The sequence below is a fragment of the Aquila chrysaetos genome, chromosome 1 (genome assembly GCF_900496995.4).
Source record: "Aquila chrysaetos chrysaetos chromosome 1, bAquChr1.4, whole genome shotgun sequence".
NCBI classification, from domain to species: Eukaryota; Metazoa; Chordata; class Aves; order Accipitriformes; family Accipitridae; genus Aquila; species Aquila chrysaetos.
In genome coordinates, this window is record NC_044004.1 from 30,514,917 (window position 1) to 30,534,736 (window position 19,820).

The 19,820-nt window shown below is 43.7% G+C and overlaps 1 protein-coding gene across 7 annotated transcripts in view; it reads right to left on the reverse strand.

Moving 5' to 3' along the window:
- Nucleotides 1-19,820, reverse strand: part of LNX1 (ligand of numb-protein X 1) — an 85,023-nt gene that overhangs the window by 9,567 nt on the left and 55,636 nt on the right. For 5 of the 7 annotated variants that reach the window (XM_030013332.2, XM_030013386.1, XM_030013348.2 and 2 more), the window contains 5 exons: nt 18,964-19,119; nt 15,513-15,715; nt 12,410-12,781; nt 7,208-7,345; nt 1,286-1,463 (listed from right to left, as the gene is read on the reverse strand). In XM_030013332.2, coding sequence (XP_029869192.1) covers nt 1,286-1,463; nt 7,208-7,345; nt 12,410-12,781; nt 15,513-15,715; nt 18,964-19,119 — 1,047 coding nt within the window. The remainder of the gene's footprint in view (nt 1-1,285; nt 1,464-7,207; nt 7,346-12,409; nt 12,782-15,512; nt 15,716-18,963; nt 19,120-19,820) is intronic. The other 2 variants (XM_030013358.1, XM_030013376.2) reach the window with 1 other exon arrangement.

Consider the following 19,820-nt stretch of genomic DNA (forward strand, 5'->3'; position numbering starts at 1 on the left):
ATGTCATGCCTGATGCCACGGTGCCAAGTGCTCCGCTAGGCTCCACGGCTCGTTCCAACAACAGGGCTTCCCTGGGTCCCTCTGTGCTTCACCTGCATGCTCCTCCAGGCAGGGGCTGTATTCACTGACAGTCCAGGCAGCGCAGCATGAACATTAACCTCTTCTTGTGGTCTGCCCCGATGAGGCAGACAACAGCCTAAGGGATGCTCTAAACCATGGAGGCTTATGGCGCTGTTATATCATCACGTATTCATTTGTTTCTAATTTTATCAAATTAACTAGGCTGAATTTTCCATGCTGCCTCATGATGAATATTTTTTGGAAAATGTATCCCACTGAAAGGCAGTCATTTCCCAGCAGGAGGAAAGGGGAAACCTGCTGGTTTGCTCCTGTTGTCATGTTCTTACACGGGTTTTGATGAGCAGCCATAGCTCCCGCAAAGGGGAGGTTCCCACGTGTGCCAGTGCTGGGTGCTGCGACCCAGGCTCGTGGGGCTCAGCTGGGCTGCAGCTATTCTGCCCCACTTTTGGGTGCCTTCGCTTCCCCCACACTCAGGATTTCCCTCCAGCTTCTTGGTAGTGACTGGGCTGAAGCTGAGCGTGGGGGATGAAGGGCAAGGGGATGGCAAGCTGTGTGGTTGCCAGATGCAGGGTACCAAGCTACTTGGCTCTTGGAGATTTAACATCCTGAAAACTGAGAGTTTCACCATTCCTCTACTGCCTACCTGTTCCCACAAAACCCACTGATAACATATGCTCTTCCTCTTACTGTAAAGGCTTATTCATGCAGAGGGGGAGAAGCTATTAATTTTATCACTCTGTTACATCAAGACCCAAATGGAATTATAAAGCCAATGTTTCCAGACATGATATTAAGCCACAAGGCACTAACATTGCTTCATATGTAATGGGAATTCTGCTCCTTTATATTTCTTTCAAAGCCATGAACGATATGACAAACAAGCACAAAAATTTACATTAAAAACCCATGAAGTTTGCACAATGAAGATTTCAGTAGTTGGGAGATGGTGGTGCAAGCTCATTTTCCTGTGAAAAACTATTTTATTTTTTTTTTACCAGAACATGCCCACATCCCACTTCACAGAGATGGTTACTGCTGCATATTATACCTTTTCTGGTAGCTGACTTGAGACCCTCTAATCTGAGGCATCCCAAAATCTATGGGATGGCTGAAGATGTCAGGGTGTGATGCTCTTTCACTATCCCTCTGTTTTTCAAAGGAAGCCTTTGAATTAAAGCAGGCTTTCAAAATCCCCTCTTTTTACCTGTTTTTATCCTGCTGTCTCTGCTGATAACTCCTCCAGGTTCGACACTTATCACATAGATAGGCAAATCCCATTCCCAGTTAGATGCTCCGCCTGCTACAGTCATTCCTAGCGATTCTGTGTGATCTTTCCGGACAGCCACCACCTTCTCGTGACAGGTGACGGTGTGAAGGGTGCTCTGTGATGGAGAAAACAGCAACAACAAACACAGTGGGCACGGGGACCTCCCTGACAGCTTAGGCATTTTCTGCTGAAATGAATATTCGTTGAGGGAATACCAAAGCACTTCACAGCCGCCTGCCACGCCTGGCCAGATGGCAAGCATGACTTTCTCCAGGGTTTAGGCATCTGTGGAGTCAGAGCTACCGCCAAGATAATCCATGCTTTAACAGCTAAAGTCAGGCGCTGGTCCCGCCAAAATCAGAAGAGTTTTAGTGTTGAGACTAATAGAAGCAGGTCTTTGAAATGTAAATAAGAAATCTGATTAAAAAAAAAAATGTTCTTAATATTATCACTACTGGTCCTCATATCTTTGACTGTCAGGTCATGGTTCTTATCTTGCGGCTTGCAGTCTGAGCATCATCTGTACAGTTAATGAGAAATGGTCCACCTGGGTTAAAGGAATAAAACTCTTGGGGACAGATTAGAAGATACACACTTCATTTGCTCTTCCAGATTTCTGTGTTTCTGTGTAAATTACTAGTGGGAATACACTTGAAGAATATGTGTTTCTGTTCAGAAAGAGAAGGACATTTATAGAGTGAAGACCCAGCATCTTCCAGGGCACTCTTCCTAGTGCTTTTGCTTAAAAGGTCACTTTGGGACAGCCTGCTCTACTGTTTGAGGACAGTCATCCACTTATTCCTCCCCCTGAACAGGAAAACTTACATACACACCGCTGATCATGCAGTAACTAGTGTATGAGTGAAACAAACTCACAGACAGCCTCAGGATGGAGAGGCAACACAAGCTTCAACAAAACCTGTGAACTGAATGTCATGTTTACAATGCATCCAGCTCTTACAGAAGAGTTGAAGAGACAAGGATGCTTCTCCAGAAAATCTGGATTTAAATGTTAAATGCTTTGATTTCCTTAAGTATTTCATAAGCTGTGCTCCTGGCATCAACTCCTGAAGATCCCAGCCTCTCTTGCAGGAACAACACCATCCACTCCAGGCTTCTATGTAGATATAATAGCATGCTGCTAAATATATTTAAAATGCATATTAAAAAAAACCCCAACCTTCTCACTCACAAGTGTGACCACACATTTATAATATGCAAAAATAAGCTGTAAAACTCATTTAAAGCCACATTAATCTCTTCTTAGAAATCCAAGATCCTACAAAGACATTCCACCTCAATTCCTGGGCCAGCAGCACAGAAAGTAGAGCAGGCAAGTCCATGGCTGCTCCTGCAGTGATGATGATGGATGAAGGAAGACAGCGGCAAGAAGTTTTTGTGGGAGTAGGGCAGGCTATATATTTGGTTTGTTGGGTTTTTTTTAAAGGTATGTTTGGTGGAACTAACTCCACATCAGGATTTCTGTGATGCAACATCAACAACAAACCCCAGAACCTTTTAGCAGCTTAGCAAAGGATCTCTAGATGCTTGAGCAGAAGAACAGTGGCTGCCACAGAGCTCCAGGAACAAAAAGGCAAAGAGCTCAGTGGAAAAGGTCTTCTTTTAGTCACCAGGACAAAAAAACAAAGTGATACAGTTGTTTGGACATAACACATCTGATCCATGCAGAACACAGGCACTGTTTCAGAGTAATTGGGCTTATGGCTTGCAAATGAACCTAAAAATTCTGAAGGTTTTACAACACTCCCTTTTAAAAAAATATAAATGTTCTAGTCCAGATAATTTTAACCTTTCACCTTTGTCTTTAAGATGTAAATGTTTTAAACATAGTAGTTCTATCTTTCTGCAAAATAAACTTAATGTTTCATCCATATTTGTGCAAAAACTTTGTCCTTTTTCCCTTGGAAAGGAATGGCTTTCCATCAGGAAAAGGCTAATTCCTGAAGCATGTGGGATAGGGGCAGTACTAATTTTCACAAAAATGCGGTCTGGAATTTTGTAGCAAGAGATGAAACTGGAATTAGACTTGCAGCTCGGAGAGTTCAGAGCAATCCCGTTACTTATGAAGTGTCCATCATGTCTCAGACACCAAAAGCATTAGCTGATAAACTGGCTGATGCTTTATTTTTGAGGAATTGGTGCAGAGAGAAGCAGATTTCAAAGCAGTGCTTGGTAGCGAATTGTCCTGTTACCTTTCAATGAAGAATCATAAAAGTACTGGTACTTGTATGCTCAACCATGTAGGACCAGTTTTCCTTTGAAGCTACTCTTGCACACGTCATTTTTTACATGGTTGCAGATAGAAAGGAATTGGGTCGACTCGGCTGAGGCGGAGGCAGTGATGAAAGGAAAGTAAAGCCTTTCTTAGTAAACACACGTAGAGCTTTCTTGGAGGTACAACTGATAATGAGTAAACCAGTTAAAAGGCAATGTTTATCAGTGCCTGCATTTCAATGCATTCTCTTCTAAACAATTGTCCTTCTCTGTCATTTTGAAGTGACCTTGGAGGTCAGGAAAAGAAAAACATAACAGTTCATCTCCTCCTCTTTTTAATTTTTTTTTTTCTTTTCTGTATATTTACTGGAAAATAAATATTTACAGCAGATTATCACAACATCAAAGCCATGACACGTGTCTTGCAGGCAAAAGATGTATCTGCGTCTCTTTGCAAAATGTACTTCACCTGAAGACTAACCTGCTCGTACAGTCAGAAAACATTGCTTGCTCAAGCAACAGGGTGACAGATTTGTTTTAAGTACTAGGCAATTTGTTAGGAAGGAGTAAGAAAACAGTTCCAATTAAAAACAAGTGCTATTTAATTAATGGCAAAGCTCCCACCGACTTCAAAGAAATCGAATCTGGCCTGTTTATGCATTACAGCCCAGCTTAACAACCTCGGCTGCACAAGAAAGTGTTTCTGACATCTTTTCTTTTCTGATTCCAGGCAGCAGCCAGAACAGCTTGGGCTGTGCCTCCCCTATCTCCGTACGCAGGAAAACAGCTCGGTGAGAGCCTGTGCAGGAACAATCTCCTGGCGCACCATACACCCGGCATCACTGCCACCAGAGGAGGACGTGGTCACTACAGACCGTCCTCCGCTTTCTCCAGTGCCTTGTTGGCTGCGTGGCTGATTGCCATTAGCATTGGCCTGAAAAAGAGCCGCCTCCTCGCGCTTTCCAGATGGAGGCAGGCTGTCATGAGGGCAACAGCTTGGCCAAAAGCGGTTCCTGAGCCATCGTGCGAGCAAGGCGGCTGCTGGAAGCTAGAGTTTATTCTTGGTGCTGAATACAGCCAAGGCTTGGGAGCAGATTTCAGCCCACGTTTACATACATGCTCTACAGTGAGAGCTGCTTCCCTCAAAGAGCATTCCTGACCTGCTAATGTCACCTCCTACAGTAAGCTCAGGGGACAAAACACACCTTAAAATTAATCAGAATTCAAGTCAGTTAGCAACCTCTCTATCAATCGCACATAATAAAGCAATCGCACTGATGGCAGCAGGTAACAGACTCATCAAACCATGCACACACAGGAAAATCCCTTGACAGTAAAGTCCAGCCAACAAGCATTGCCTTGGTTTTGAGCAGGAGCGTGCACTGCGTTAGGACACCCTACAGGCCCTAGACGTGCAAGCATTACTCCTGCACTAATGTCTATTTAAAAACAAATAACATTTTAAGTCTGCCAAAGCCTAGAGTTTAAAGATCTTGAATTGCAAAGGCTGTTCAGTTAAACCTTCAGCAAAAAAGCATGAGAAATTCAAACTGACACACTCATACCCTACAAAAGGGCAAACAACACTCCAATAATGATTTTATCAGACCAAAAGCCCACAGTGTCTGAAGCTCATCGTGTGCACCGGCCGTACCGGTCTCCTGATCTATTGCCAGAGCATTTCTCTGATATAAACCTTCCACTGCACACACACAAAGCTAAAGGGAGCTATGAACAGCTCAGAATTTTCTTTTTTTGGCTGTGATCTTCCCTGGAAAGTGCCCAAATGGTGGCACTGGGCAGAAGCCCACAGCAGCATGCCCACTCATGCGCTTATGTAGCACCCACCTCTTGTGGCAAACTGGAAATCCTCCTAAAAGCCGTGACCTATCCAACAAAAGATGATTCGTTAGTCTTTAAAGGACTGTTGCAAGGTCAACATTGGCCCTTCAATCTCACAGCTACCCAAAATGGTGTTGAATTTACCAAGAATTGCTATCTAACACCTCTCGGTACAGGAAGAGAAAACGAAGATTTAGGGCAGTTTATGGAAGACAAGTCATGTTCCCAAATAATCCCATGTGGGATCAATTAATCAGATCAACGTGGTAGATCTAGCAGGTGCTTGGAGCTTCACTAGAAATCATACAGTAGCAACACAAGCTAATTGCTGTCCTATACATATCTCCCTAAGGAAATCATTACTTCATTAGGAAGTAATGCCTTGCAGATGCATGATTAGTTGGGCACTATTTGCTACTGGGTAGTAGCTACCAAGCATTGACTCTGCTCACTGGTTTAACTCCTGCTGATCCAGTCTCACCTAACAAGGGCTGTGATTGTGACTTTGTGGAAAAGGAAAACTAAAAATAGATAAATAGACACTAGTATAGTTTTTACACATAAAAACACTGAATAATGTAGTTTAAAAAAAAAAAGAAAAACTGCAAAAAATGGGTATCTTTAAGCATTTGTAAAATGCAGAGCTAGGCTTGTCTCCTGGCTGACAGCTGTGCATCCGATCTGGCAGCTGGTTCAGTCCAAAGGTCCCTTTAAGGACACATCTGGCTCCCCATCAGGCAGGATGGATTGAAACCAGCCCTGCCTGTCCACCTCCCTGATGCACCCCTGGCACGGGTGGCCAGGGGACCGGCTCGCAAGGCTTTGCATAAGTGGTGACACTCAGAGCGATTAATGTAAATTAGCCAAGCATGTGACTTTAAATTTAGTGAAATAAACAAATTCAGCTCCTGCAAGGACATACCTTGTTGTGTCTGTAGTGCAAAGAGTAGCATCGAGTAAACTCAGAAAAGGTATTTTCAGAGCTCTTGCTGCGTTGATTTCTGCTTTAAAACCTCATATATTTGACCATGAGAGTCTCTCTGCCTTATGCAGAGAGCATATTGCAGGTCTAAATGCACTAAACACATGATGTAACTGGGTACAGAGGAGTGGTTGGAGGGACAGTTTGGGAACCAGAGCCATATCAGGGTGAGAAGGTTGCTCTGTGCCGTGTGGCCCTGGGTTGGGTCCAGCTGTGCTGCCAGAGCCGAACCAACACGTTTTGGGTCCTGAGCTCCACAGAAAGACGGCACGCTTGCAGCGGCCACGGAGACTGCAGCCACTGCCTGCTGCCGAACTGCCAGCTGGGTCAGAGCATGGGTGTCTTAAGAAATGAGCAACAGACTAATAATTACTGTAATTTTCAAGCAGCTTATGGGAATCTCTCAGGCCAGCATATGAAAGCTTTTTGCCTGAAGACTTTCCTCCAGATGGAGAAACTTCAGATAAGCCTCTTATCTTCATTGGAGCGCATTGCCCCATGCTGGCTCGCACCGCAGGCCAGGTCTGTGCCCATGGCCAGGATGCTGTGTGCACATCAGCCCCCTGCCCCACCACTGCCCCTTGCCTTCTCCTTACCTCCCTACCCCAGCCAGAGTCAGGGCAGAAGCAGTGTATCAATAATGAGGAGCAGAGCTTTTAAGTTTCCATTGCAAAAGAAGGCATGCTTCTTCGGGTGACAGAAACCAGATATAACACCCCAAGACACTAAAATGCTAGCTGCCCTCCCAGTCCCTTGTCCCACGGATGGCAGAGAAACCACGCGAGCGCTCGTGCCCTCACCTTGCCGGGGTTGTTTCTTTCGGTGGGACAGGGCTGGCGGCTGCCGCAGCCGTAACTCCAGCCCGTCTCCTGCAAGAGGTCGGGGGTCTGCTGCCTGGTCTGCCGCGACACGACAAAGTGAACCTGCTTCTCGCTGGCCTGTGGTAGGAGGTACAGAGTGAATCCCACCGCCCCGGTGCAAGAAACCCCTGCACTTTAGCCCCAGAGGATCCAAGAAACGTGGGTCCCACTTTGTGGGAAATCCAAACCACACTTAATGTGGTCGCAATGACATAAAGCAGTAGCATCAGTTCAGGTCAATAAAGTTCATAAAAATTTACTGCCTGCTACTTAATACTTCTTTTGAAAATTTGGTGTTAACTCTGAAAACCCCTTCCTATCTGCCCCCAATCCGGCTGGAAGCAGTGATCCACCACAGTGAGTGCCAATCAGCTCTCGCACACACCTGCGTACACCACCACAGAGCAGCAACGTACCTGCCACAGGAGAGAGACAGGCAACCAGAGCTGCTGCTGCCCGACGGGAACTCTGAAAAAGATGCAATTAACCCCGTAACGAGGGATGTGCTCAAGCCTTGGCTGACGAAAGTGGGGAATAAATGATGTAACTGAGTCCACCTGCATGCAGTGAGCATGACAAATGTAAGGCAGCTTAAAGAAAGGGATGTGCAACCATTTTGAGAAGTAAAATCCTACTGCACAAGAGCACAAAGAAAGAGGGAGGGCACAAGCAAGCACACAGAGTAATGGAGTTTAGGATGGGAAACTAGCCCAAACTCTCACTCTAGGAACAGGAGCTGCAAAAGCAATTAACCCAAAATAAGCTCAAAATGCTTCTGGGCCTTTTTGCACAACGCAGTCATAATACTTACATGCCTGAGAGATGCTGCAAAGCTTCTACCGAGTTATGTTTGCTCATTATTTTTAAGGTGTTCTGTGCGTGCCTGATATTACTGTTGTTAATTCTGTGTACAGGTGAATTTTTTCTGCCTTATTGAATCAGCACGGTTTCCCTAGAAGCAAATGGCTTCATTCTTCCCTCAGTAAGGCTCATATGAATCTGTTCAAGACAACAGTGATGTAAAGATAGAGCCAACAGGGAGTGGGGTTTAGCTGGGTAAATCATAGATGTCTGCCGTAAGGGCAAACCAACATACTGAACTGAACTGAAGTACAGAAATAGCCTCAGTGCTATAGAAGCATACGCAGAAGATAAAAAAAATTAATCCTCTAATCTCCTCTCCAGGCTAAAGACCCTGGAGTTGTGGCAGGCAGGAGGGGCTCTTAAGGACCAGTCTCCAGAGGGACTCCTGCCTGCTTGCTCGCAGGTTATTACTGAGCAACTGCTCAGAATCAAACGTGGAGCCCCCCCGGCAACCATGTCTGGAGGTCTGATCCCCCTGGGGCTGCAGCAGCAATGCTTGTTGGTACCGCAGCCCTGGGGGCATCAGACCTCCAGAATTGCTTGCTGGCATGCTGACGTGCCGTGCTCGCTGGGGAGAAGCTCCAAGGAAAGCTGGCGTTGAACAAGCAGCTGGAAACCAAACCCAGATCCAGTTGCGCTATTGAAATCAAATCTCCTGCAGACAATTAACAGAAGCCAGAGGAAGCCCCTGGGATTTTTGTTTTTATAGTTTGGTTTGTCTTTTCTGGAACTGAATTCAATAGTAGTAGCTGAGAGTTAAAAAATGCTTTTGAAAAATGTCACTATAGTTAAAAAAAAAGCAACCTACCTCTCCTAAACTTCCAACTTCAAGCCTGAAATCTGCGTGTTCAGGCTGTGCTATTTCCAAGGAAGGTGATCTCTCAGTAAAAAATGTGCACTTCTTTGTTACTGCCCCAATATCTTTGGGGATGCTAGTTTTTTAACCAGCAACTCAGATCTCCACAGCTTCATAATACATAATTTGATACATACACACATATTTCAAAATAGCTTTCTAGGTATTTTTACCAGGTGTGTTTCTATGGAATATTAATTCCTGGACTCTGGACTCAGCTGGTACCCAAAAGTAGAATGCTGTATCTTGGGAGAAAGGAAACCACCCTGGTCCCTAGTTTGTAATATGTTTGAGATGGAACTGAACAATACAAGACTAAACCTCCTAAGGGTATATGGCCCCATGAAAATCCAGTTTTCTCTAAAACAAACAACTTCAACTTAGGCAACTTCTGTTTAAAACTCATCCGCTGCCACATGGTTAGTCTCAAAGTTGGTTATTTAGAGCAAGGTTGTAAATGTGATTAATTCTTGTAGAATGACTAGCAAAAGTTCACAAGAGTCTCTATTGCAATGTCACATTTGTCTCCAGGTCAGTCAAGTTGGGTAATTTCTCAGAAGTCCAGAGTGTTTTAAAAAGTTATCCAAACAACAAGACCAGCTTTTGTATTTATGTACTTCCATATAAAAACCCATTAACATTTCTACTGATCAGAATATTAATTACTGCTTCATTCTGCTCCCTCCCTCCCTCTCACCACTTGTTTTTCCCACAATTCCTTCTTTGTTTTTTTTATGCTGAAGCAAGAATTAAAGAAATGAGGTTAGCTTTGAGACTGAATGCAAGTAATAGCTGAAACAATCTACTAGAATTAAAATCTGTGTTACAGCCAAAGCAAATCAAGCAGGGAGGCAGAGACACGGTGGCAACTTCTGAGTATCTAGTAGGCAACCGCATCTTAAAAAAAGGCAGCCGTGCTGCTCTCAGCAGAAGCTGCCCCATCTCTCGCAGGGTTGATGGAGCTCGGATGCGCTCCACATCACGACCTGCTTTCTGCCGGCAGCAATTGTCGTGATGGAGAGGGGGTCGTGCACCCGTCGCAGCTGCTCCGAACTGTGGTGGGGGAAAGAGGGAGAGAGGAGGGCGAACATCTGGAGGCAGTAAAGTCTGGCTCAACCCGTGCAGCTCGGCTTGATGTGCTCACACGAGCGCCCACTGATCTGTTACCTTGTTCCTTTTCTTGTCTCTCCCATGCAAAACAGATGTGGAATGTCACGTTATTTAGATTAAAAGTGCCACATCTGACACGAGGCCATGACTAAAGATGACGCGACAAATGGGAAGCAGCAAACTCCCAAGTGTTACGATGTGTGCACGTTCCTAATTAGCACTTGCGTTTTCTTCATTTCGGTTCTTGTGACTGAGCATATAAACAGCCAGACACCTAATCTACTGATTAACAACTCCTTCACATATGCTAATGTATAATTGCTAAAGGCCTGAAGAATCAGATTTTTCTCAATTATTCGTTATTTAGAAGTCAAAACTAATCAGATTCCACAGAAATCTGATGTTCTACCAGCTGTGCTTGGCCTAATAAACCACCACCACCTTTTAGTGAATGTTAGCCCTGTTTTTAGAGAAACCAGTGGCATATTTGAAGCTTCCACCACCATTAATTTGAAGACCTCAATGTACTGTGACTGATAAACGCTGAGGTCTCAACAGGCAGGATACTGTTGAGAAATCAGAGGACACAGTAAAACATCCCTTCGTGTAAGAAGCAAATGCAAAACATTTGTGGCTTCAGTATAACGGTTTTTCTCTGGCATAACATGGAAACAGGAAAGGCAAGTGATAATTGATGAAAAAACATGACAAAAAAGACACAGGTTCCGGGAATTTTGCGTTAGACAAATGTGATTCACAGAGCTCACATAAATGCAATGTAATCTTGGCTGTTTAGAAACCTGAGTCTCCTCTTTGATGGGCATGTTGTTTAAATTCTCAGGGACTGGTGTGCATTTCAAGCATTATTATAAATAACATCCACTCTTTGGAACCCAATAAGAGCTTTAGTTGCATTTTTAAACACTTGTGTGTGAATGGTCTCATTAGTCATTTTTTCCATTTCATCTCTAGGCTGCATGTGTTTTTTGCTTATGAAGCACTGTTGCCTTGTTTTGTAGCCATAAAGAACTGTTCCAAGAATACCAATTTTTTAGAAAGGTTTTCGTTCCAGACTTGTTCCCCTCAGAGAATTTAAACCTCCCCTCCCCGCTACCTTCTGCTCCCAGTTAGTGAGCTACATAAAGTAATCCAGAAAGATGCTGGACCAGAATTTCAACAACTGGCATTATGCAAGGGGACGCCGTTTTCTTTACCTATGCTATAAACTTCTCAGTAAAAGTTGGCTACAGCCAACTGTGAACCTATGCTAAAGGAGGAATCCTTTCCACAAAATGCATGGATTCGAATGCTTCTTTCAATCTGACTCATGTTACCCTGAGTATACCTGTCAGAAAGGGGAAGCAGCCAGCCTGATTCGACATGTTGTTATTGAGGCACATGAAATTCTGTGAACACTCTGCATGCCTCCAAATGAAATGTAAAATTGTACAAGTATAATAACTGCTATGAATATGAGATAAAAGCAACAAAATATTCTTGGCTTTGTTTTTCATGTTGAAGTTTTCTAAAAACGTAGGCTGTAAAGAATGAAAACAAATGAAAATGGTTCTAGAGGGGAAATTCGGCAGAAGCTGACTGATTTTGTAGCTGAGAAAGACACAGGGGTTTTTTTCTGACAGTTTTGTGGTAAGACTGTTTAGTGCATTGCAGAGGCACCCCTTTAGTTCTCCACGTGAGTCTAAATAGAGATTTATAAAAACTACAGCTACAGACAGATCCATTGTTTCCCTAACATCTGGATTTCCATATGCTGGATTTAGGTAAGAAGTATCTACAAGATATGGAGTACCTTCAGTCGTAAAACACACCCATGGAAAATCATCGAGTCTGGGAGGGTAATGTTCATCCTGAAACAGGCCGTCCATTGCCGTAGGCTGCGCTGGTTTGCTCCAGGGCTGCACCAGGGAGCACTGCAGCTCCTTCTGAGCTGGAGGAGTCAGGACCCAGCTGGACCCAGTGCTTCCAGGGTGCAGGCTGGCCTGCTTTTTGGCAGATGGCATCACTCTTTGGTGATGCACAGAATATATGGAGGCTTACATTGATCTATACATTACAAAGCCTGATGGTAACAGGCATCACTGCAAGAGTCCATGCCCGTGTTCACCCTTGTACCCACAGTGAAACCAAGGAGCTTTTAGAGGTGTAAATTCCCATCCAAGCTTGACACATCTCTTTCCCTCCCCCAAACACACACACATTAAGTTTGGCCCCTGCTTTGCAATGGGTGGTGAAACCACACTGCTTGGTTTTTGCAAAGTTCGGAAACCGGGATCAACGTGGTGGTGACAAACCTGTATCAGCTGGGCTGCGCTCTCTGGACTGCCGTACCGATGGTCATGCCCATTGATGGCCAACACCCGGTCGTTCTCTTGAAGCTGTCCATCACGGGCAGCCACGCCGCCTTCCAGCAAGTTGAAAATAAATACCCCCGGTTCATCGGCCTTGCGGACCAGCTTTATTCCCAGCTGCTCGTCCGGACTGCTTTTGTTTAGCACAACATGGAAACTGTCGTCCCTATTGCAGTGAGCATCAAGGGAAAGTCCGCTGTTTCGGCATCGGTACCTCTGCTCTCGGAGCACCGTCAGTCGGAGTATGTGGCAGGGTTGCTTCAGGAGTGATAGGGCATAGTTGTGAGGCACATTTTTGATGTCCATGCCATTTACCTGGAAGAGAGAAGCGTAAATCAGCAGCAGAAAGACCATCTCATCTGAATTGGCACTGGAGAGGGCAGATCTATTTACACAGATGTCTTCATACGAAGTGACGTGTGCTACTTCAAACTGTGTCACACAGGAGGCCAAGTTTGCGATGCAGAACAGTCTTCCCCCCAAGGAAAAGATGTGCTGTACAGACACTTTCTGCCTTTTTTTTCCCACTTTCTCCCTGATAGTCTCCAGACATATATGTTATTTTTCAGCTTTATTATTGCTCTTTCCCAAGCTCCAATATCCTTTCATATATCTTTCTTTTATTCCACTAGCTTCTAATTTCATATCGCCTTGCCAGCCTTTCCTTTCACTCCCACCACTTTCCTGCTGTTTCTCTTCTTTATTATCTCCCAGCTGTTCTAGGTACAGTAAAAAAAATGTTCCCCACTAATGAATCTCTAACTAAAATGAAGAAAAGAGCCTCAAGCAGAAGTTTAAAATCCCTGGATATTTACTAGCAATTATGCTGATATACCACACCAGAGAATCAGGCTTTTTACATTTCTCAGTGTTTTCCAGGTAAGATTTAGCTCAGATGGTGGTAAAACTGCGTAACTGCCACTTCTTTAATTTGGCAGGGGAAAAGAAAGAGAAAAAAAAGAGCTTCAAATCAATCCCGTCATGTCCGTATGTGTAAGAGTGACTAGGCATTGCACTTTATCACTGCTAAATGAAAACCAGTTGCAAGGTTGTAAGTCGTTGCTGGCTGGAAAACCTGAATCAGACAAGTTATTTCCATGTAGTTTTACATTGCACGGGTTGAACCATTTAAATATTAAGAAACGTCTCCAAACTGCAACAGAAATGTTCCCCAGCACAGACAAAAGCCTTTGATGGGCATTTGTTTTTGCAGTGGTTGTCCCCACTGCAGTCTGATGGGGGGACTGCACCCCTAGAGACACAGCTCAACTAACTTTAAGTTGCCAGCTTGGGTACCACGAACGGAGTGAGCTGCACCAACATGGGGCTGAAATTGCTGGGAATCCTCAGTAAATCCCTGGGCAGTCAGCCACAGCTGGGGAGAGCTGAGACGGCCCGTCTGTGCTGCAATCACAGCTTCCCACTGCAGTTTGGATGTGCCCTGCAGGAACAGTTTTGGCTCAGTGGTGCCATTAACTCTGCCACTCTGTGCTGGCACCAGGAGAAAAAGCCTTCCTTGAAACGCACGACTGGGTGATGCTCATCCAGCTGCTGCCTGGAACCACAATCCAGAGGCATGTTTAAACAGTGCCGGAGCAAAGTATGCCCACATCATGATCCTGAGAAATCCTTTTGGCCATGGTCTTTCAGAAGCAGAAGGCATGTCACAACCCTGGCATACCTCAAGTGTCCTCAGCTACTGCTGGGATCAGCAAAAGCTAGGAAAGCATAGTGGCTTACAGGTGGTGCTCTGAACTTCAAAGGATGGTATCCTTAATAATTACTCACATGAAATATGTAGTAAAAGAAGTCAGTAGGGCTGAGAGAACTATTCACTAACCCTACAAGCCAGGCATGCCAGAGTAGGCAGTAAGATGGGCATCCAGTCCCACCTGGAAGACAACCCTGACATGCATGCTAGACCTTGCAGTCCACCCCACTTCCAGCTGCTATAGCCTTATCCAGCTAATGCCACACTGGTTAGCCTGGGTACCAGCACCAGTCTATCCATGGCAGCATGGCCCACAGTGAACAAAGCAGCCTCCTCAAATGTTTACCTGTAACTTGGAAAACCTACGCTGAGCTCTTTGCCATCTCTGGCCACGCTGTCACCGATATTTGAGCTAGCTGATTTAAGCTGCTTGGGGTATGCCTGGGTGAGCTGCGGCTGTACCTTTGGCTTGCAATGTGAATATACCTGTGCACTCCAACTACACACCATCAAAGTGAGGAAAGTAACTACTATTTTCTGTCCTCACTCTTTTCTTCTAAGGATTGAAACATTAATACAATTTAGCATCCTTGCAGAGCTCCAAGTCACTGAGGCAGCTGAGAGTGCAGTTCCCATTCAAAAGCTATTGCTGAAGCCACTGCTCATAAGATACATGATCTTTAACCATCTGGCCTAATTCTTGTTCATCTGTTATACATTTCTACAGAAACAGGAGCAGAAGTAGTAGCCAACAGCTAATGCCTTAATGCTGCTCAAGTTCGTTCTTAGAGATTTCACCTGTGGCTGCCGGTGGAGCAACACTCCCAAAATAGAGCTGGTGGTGTCTCACTCTCTGCAGTGCTGAATACATCATACAGAGGAGCTAGATGCTGAAATAAATAACTTAACCCTGATCAGGACCCTATCACCTATCCTGGTGTAAGTGGGATGTAAGTCACTAACTGAGATTTAAGCCCTCAGTTCAGTAGAAAAAAACTGGACAAAAAGCCGAGCCTCTGCTTTCAGAAAAAAACTTTTGCACCACTGGGTCAGAAATGCCAACAGTATACTGCACTACATTGCGTTTTGGATCTACCATGTTTGGGCAGAAATCAGAGAGGCCTGGTAGTGAATAGGAAAAATAAACAAATCTGTGAGCCTCAAAACCTGGTTAAATGAATGAAATCATCACAGCATGCAAAGGGACTGCATGTCTCTGCATGCATTATTCTACCCACGCAAACAAGCAACACTGCAAATCTCATCTCATGATCGACTTACACCATCTTATTCTTTGTTAGGATACTTTTATCTTGTACCTCCACAGTACTGTACCTTTAGTATCATGTCTCCAGGCAGCAATCTTCCATCTCTGGCAATTACCCCATCTCGATAAATATGCTGTATAATAATGTGAACCAAAGGAGTCTCACTGCCTCCCACAATCCTAATGGCCAGGTTTTCATGGGGATCGGTACGGTTGATCTTAATGCAGGTAATTTCTCCATCTGGAATCAGGTGATACAACCTGGGAAAACCTGGAAATGCACATTGTAAGGTATTTATTTGACATCACAGCTTGGCTTTGTTAAAACATGCACCGCATGACTTCAAGTACCTGCCAGTTATTCAAACTAGGTTTTATGCATGGATGTGATTTATACTAAGTGGGGAGGAAAGGATACTTATGCTTGCTGAGTGGACTTGAAGGGATCTATTTTTAATTAATACATTCCAACTTCCTTTTTCCCCCACAAAACACAGCCCTAAACCTTTGATGTAATAGGGACAGATGAAATGTACTTAAAAACAGTTACACGTGCTAATATTTTAAGGGAACAAAATATATTTTTAGTCACCAGAGACCCCTCTGAACCAGGCCACGGTTCCTTGCTGGCCCTAGAGCAGATGGGCATGGACACCTCGACAAACATCCACCCCTGCTGTAGTAGGCTACACACCCTGTCTCGCTGGTAGCATCCCAGACTGCTCTGTTTTCCTCCATTTTTGGTGCCATAGGTGAGGACTGGGTGCTTGGCTTGTGACATCCAAGGAAGGGTTCTTTTACCTTCAGCTAACAGAAAGGCAGGATTTCTTGGGCAACCCAAAGCACACAGTAGTTTCCCTACCAGACCCTTCTCTTTTCATCACTCCTTGAACTCTAAGAAGTAGGAATGACTTACTGCGATGTGTCTGTATTAAAACCACGGTATGCTCAAGGTGCCTGGAGGGAAAGATCTCTGCTGGCCCTGGCAAACTGAGTGTAGGGAAGAGGGACTAATGGTGGGCAGAGATCCTTTTTGTATTTATAATGCACTAGGTAAGAGTATCCTCTTCCAAACCCTACTTTTCCACTGGCATGTTTGCTTTCACAGCATGTCACTAATACTTTCTTTCCTTCTAGGTCAATTCAAAATTTTAATCCACATTCAACAGTGAGCAAAGTTGAAGTAAAAGCACCAGTGAGTTTTCTAGCACAGGTGTATCAGCCTTCATTTATTTTGAATCCCCCAAAGGGGAGAGAGAGCTTTTGAATTTTTTGTGTGTGGGTCTAATCCAGCACTTATATGAAAAACCTTTAAGTTGAAAAATTAAGTGCTAATATTTTTTCAATAGCCTATTTTAGAAATGAAAGTACAGTGACTGTTACTGAATAGAGGTAAAATGTTAAATAAAAATTAACAGAGCAGTATCTGAGAGAATAAATATTTTCTACTACAGAATTAGCAGGCAACAAACCAGCAAGGCACCAGAACCTTTTGGGAAAGAGCAAGGGGAAGGAAAGAACAGGAAAAAAATATTAAGAAACACCATGTTGCATCCCTTACCACTTCTTTGATCATATGCTCTTCAGGGTGGGAAGCTGTCTTCCTCCACATCTGTAAAAAGCACCTACCAGTAGCACAGACTTCGACTTTGTGGTTTTACACAGAGTTGACAGGCAATAAAAGTCTATCTGGATAACGATACAGCCTTCATCAACCTAATATCCAAGTATTCATTTAGTTTATACTCTTGTAGTAGCAGTTTCTGTGCTAATAGGGGTTTACTTGAGTTTTGTGCACAACTTTAATGTCTCAGGAACAGAAGGTGCTTTATTTTCCCCATACTCCTCTATTTTCTGAACATTTGCCCAGCTTGTAACTTGTTCACTGTCTCTAGCCTGAAGGGTGGATTCACTCCATCTAAATCCAGGCCTCTAAGCCAAATGCATAATTTGGTGATCTACTTGCTCTGGCTTCCTTTATAATGCATGGGTGCCCAAAGGGAGCGATACCTGCTTCACTGCTAAATCACCTCTGGAGGTGCTAAACTCTCTCAACCGCTATATAAGCAGAAAGAGGCAATTAACTCTGGCATCTCAGTGGGGTGCTTAAAGTCAGACCATACAGATACTCCTCAAAAATCACCAAAGGCCTGATCCCTGCAGCAGAATAAGCATGCACATTTTACACTCTCAGTGTGGCTATAAGGGTATTTATATGTAAAAATGCAAATGATAATCTGGATCCCCAGAGATCTTCTCTGCACAGAAATAGCATAAATAAATATCTCTGTATATTTTGCAGGCTACCAAAGCAGTCTTACAGCAGAACTACTTCCACTTCCCATTGCATGATGATTCACTGCATGTCCTAACAAACTGTGCTTTTTGACTCAAACACTCATTCTCCCATATCTCATTCTGAAAACTTTTCTAAAGAAATTACCCAGTTACATTTCTTGACCATGGAGAACGGTGGACTGAACAAACTATTGACACTCTCACGTTATTTCAGTCTGTAATTACCCCAGAGCAAAATCAGAGCAACATGGCGGTGAACAAGCCTCTGCACTTATATGAGACTTACATATAACTTTATATAAGGTATAAACTTACAGAAGTTTCTTTGCATCTTGAACAATGCCTTAACTGGTTTATTAAGTCTTGCAGTGGCACTTGGCTGACTTTCAATCTGACTTTATGCAGATTCTTTTAAAGGAATTTTTAATACCTAATTTCCTTCTGAAATGTGCAGTCTACAGCAAAACAAATCTTCCCAAGATATTTCTCTTGCCAGTCTGCAAGTCACTAATTTTTCTCTTTTCATAGTTAACAGGATGTACTGCCTCACCTCCTGTCTTCATTTGATTTGTGTTCTTTATCAAATATAATTAATAAATTGCACCATTTTCTCCTCGGATGGGCCAAGCAACAAAAATAACTCCATGATCCCTTAATTTCTGCTCTCTTCATGGAAGACTTGCCTTTTGTTTTCATCCCAGACATACATATGGATGTTTGTATTACCAACAACCTGGACTGTCATAAGTGAAAGACCAATGCCTATTTTGATAAACTAACAGTAAGTCTGACAAACTAAATATACAGAATACACAAATACATATTTTTTTCAACAAGAAAATTCATGATCACTTTTTCACCAAACAGTCTGCATACATTGTGTGCAGTTTGATCAAAACCTACCACACCTATTTCAAGGTGATGTCGTGTCTGGAAAACAATGTCTTCAACTTGAATTTTTCTAATGCATATACCATACCCAGAAGAGGTGGACCCTGCTCCAGCACCTGGTTGCGTACAGTGAATGGGGCCTCAGCAGCCCAATCTAAGGGACTCCAACTGGGTTAAGGGCTTGTACCATTCACATATACACAGCCTGTTGTGAGGCTGGAGCATCAGTTTGCACAGATCCCATTTTCCAGCCCTTACACTCTTAATTAGAATTCTCCGTTCTCTTTGACCAGGTTTTCCAGAGCAGGAAAACCCAGGAGTATTGCATACCTTTCTTTACCATTTTATATTTCCAATCCTTAAATATCGAAGAGCTGCTGAATCTAGAAAGAAGTAAACTTTCTGTCTTGTTTTTGGTGATTCTTGCAGGTTTTCCCACAGAGTGTTGTGTTTTTGTCACCGGGGGTTGCATGGAACATCCTGAATCTGTCAATATAATAAAATGTCATCTGCATTCAGAAAGATTGTGTGTGCTTTTTCCTCAAGCAATATTTTCCTTATATTAGTGAGCAATTTTATTGATATTTTCACACATCCCATTGCAATAACAAATACCATAGGAGAGACCAGCTTTACACAGTAAACTCCACTTGTCTGGTACGATGTAGGACACCGAGCACTTGTTAGTATAGCAGCCATGAGACTGTAATACAAAATTTTAAGTATGCTTAATATTTTATCCTCACAGTTTATAATACTTAATGGTAGTGTTCCTTCAGTGCTCAGGTTTTGGCTGACTTCTGTGCGCACCGTGCTCCTTCTGACAGTGTTGCCATCAGGATAACTTCTGCCTTCATTCTTAGTATCCAGTGTGACAAAGCACTGTGTAATGTTGGCTATGACTCGAGTCCAGATTAATCAAAGGTAATCATTGCAAACAAAACTTGTGTCTTAGGTTGCAAGTCCTTATTTAGATCAGAAGGTCTGACTGATGTGAGGAGCCAGCCCACCCCCACAAAAAAGGCTATCTGCAGGGAGACATACTCATGCTTCCCAGCACCTGGTCACCAGAATTTAAACGAAGCTTGTGTAACCTATTGTTGGAAAATTCTTGTGCCTGTGAGTGTCACATGCACTTGCACTAGTGTGGGACTTCGTTCTGCAACTCTTCTGTCCCAGTTGATTTT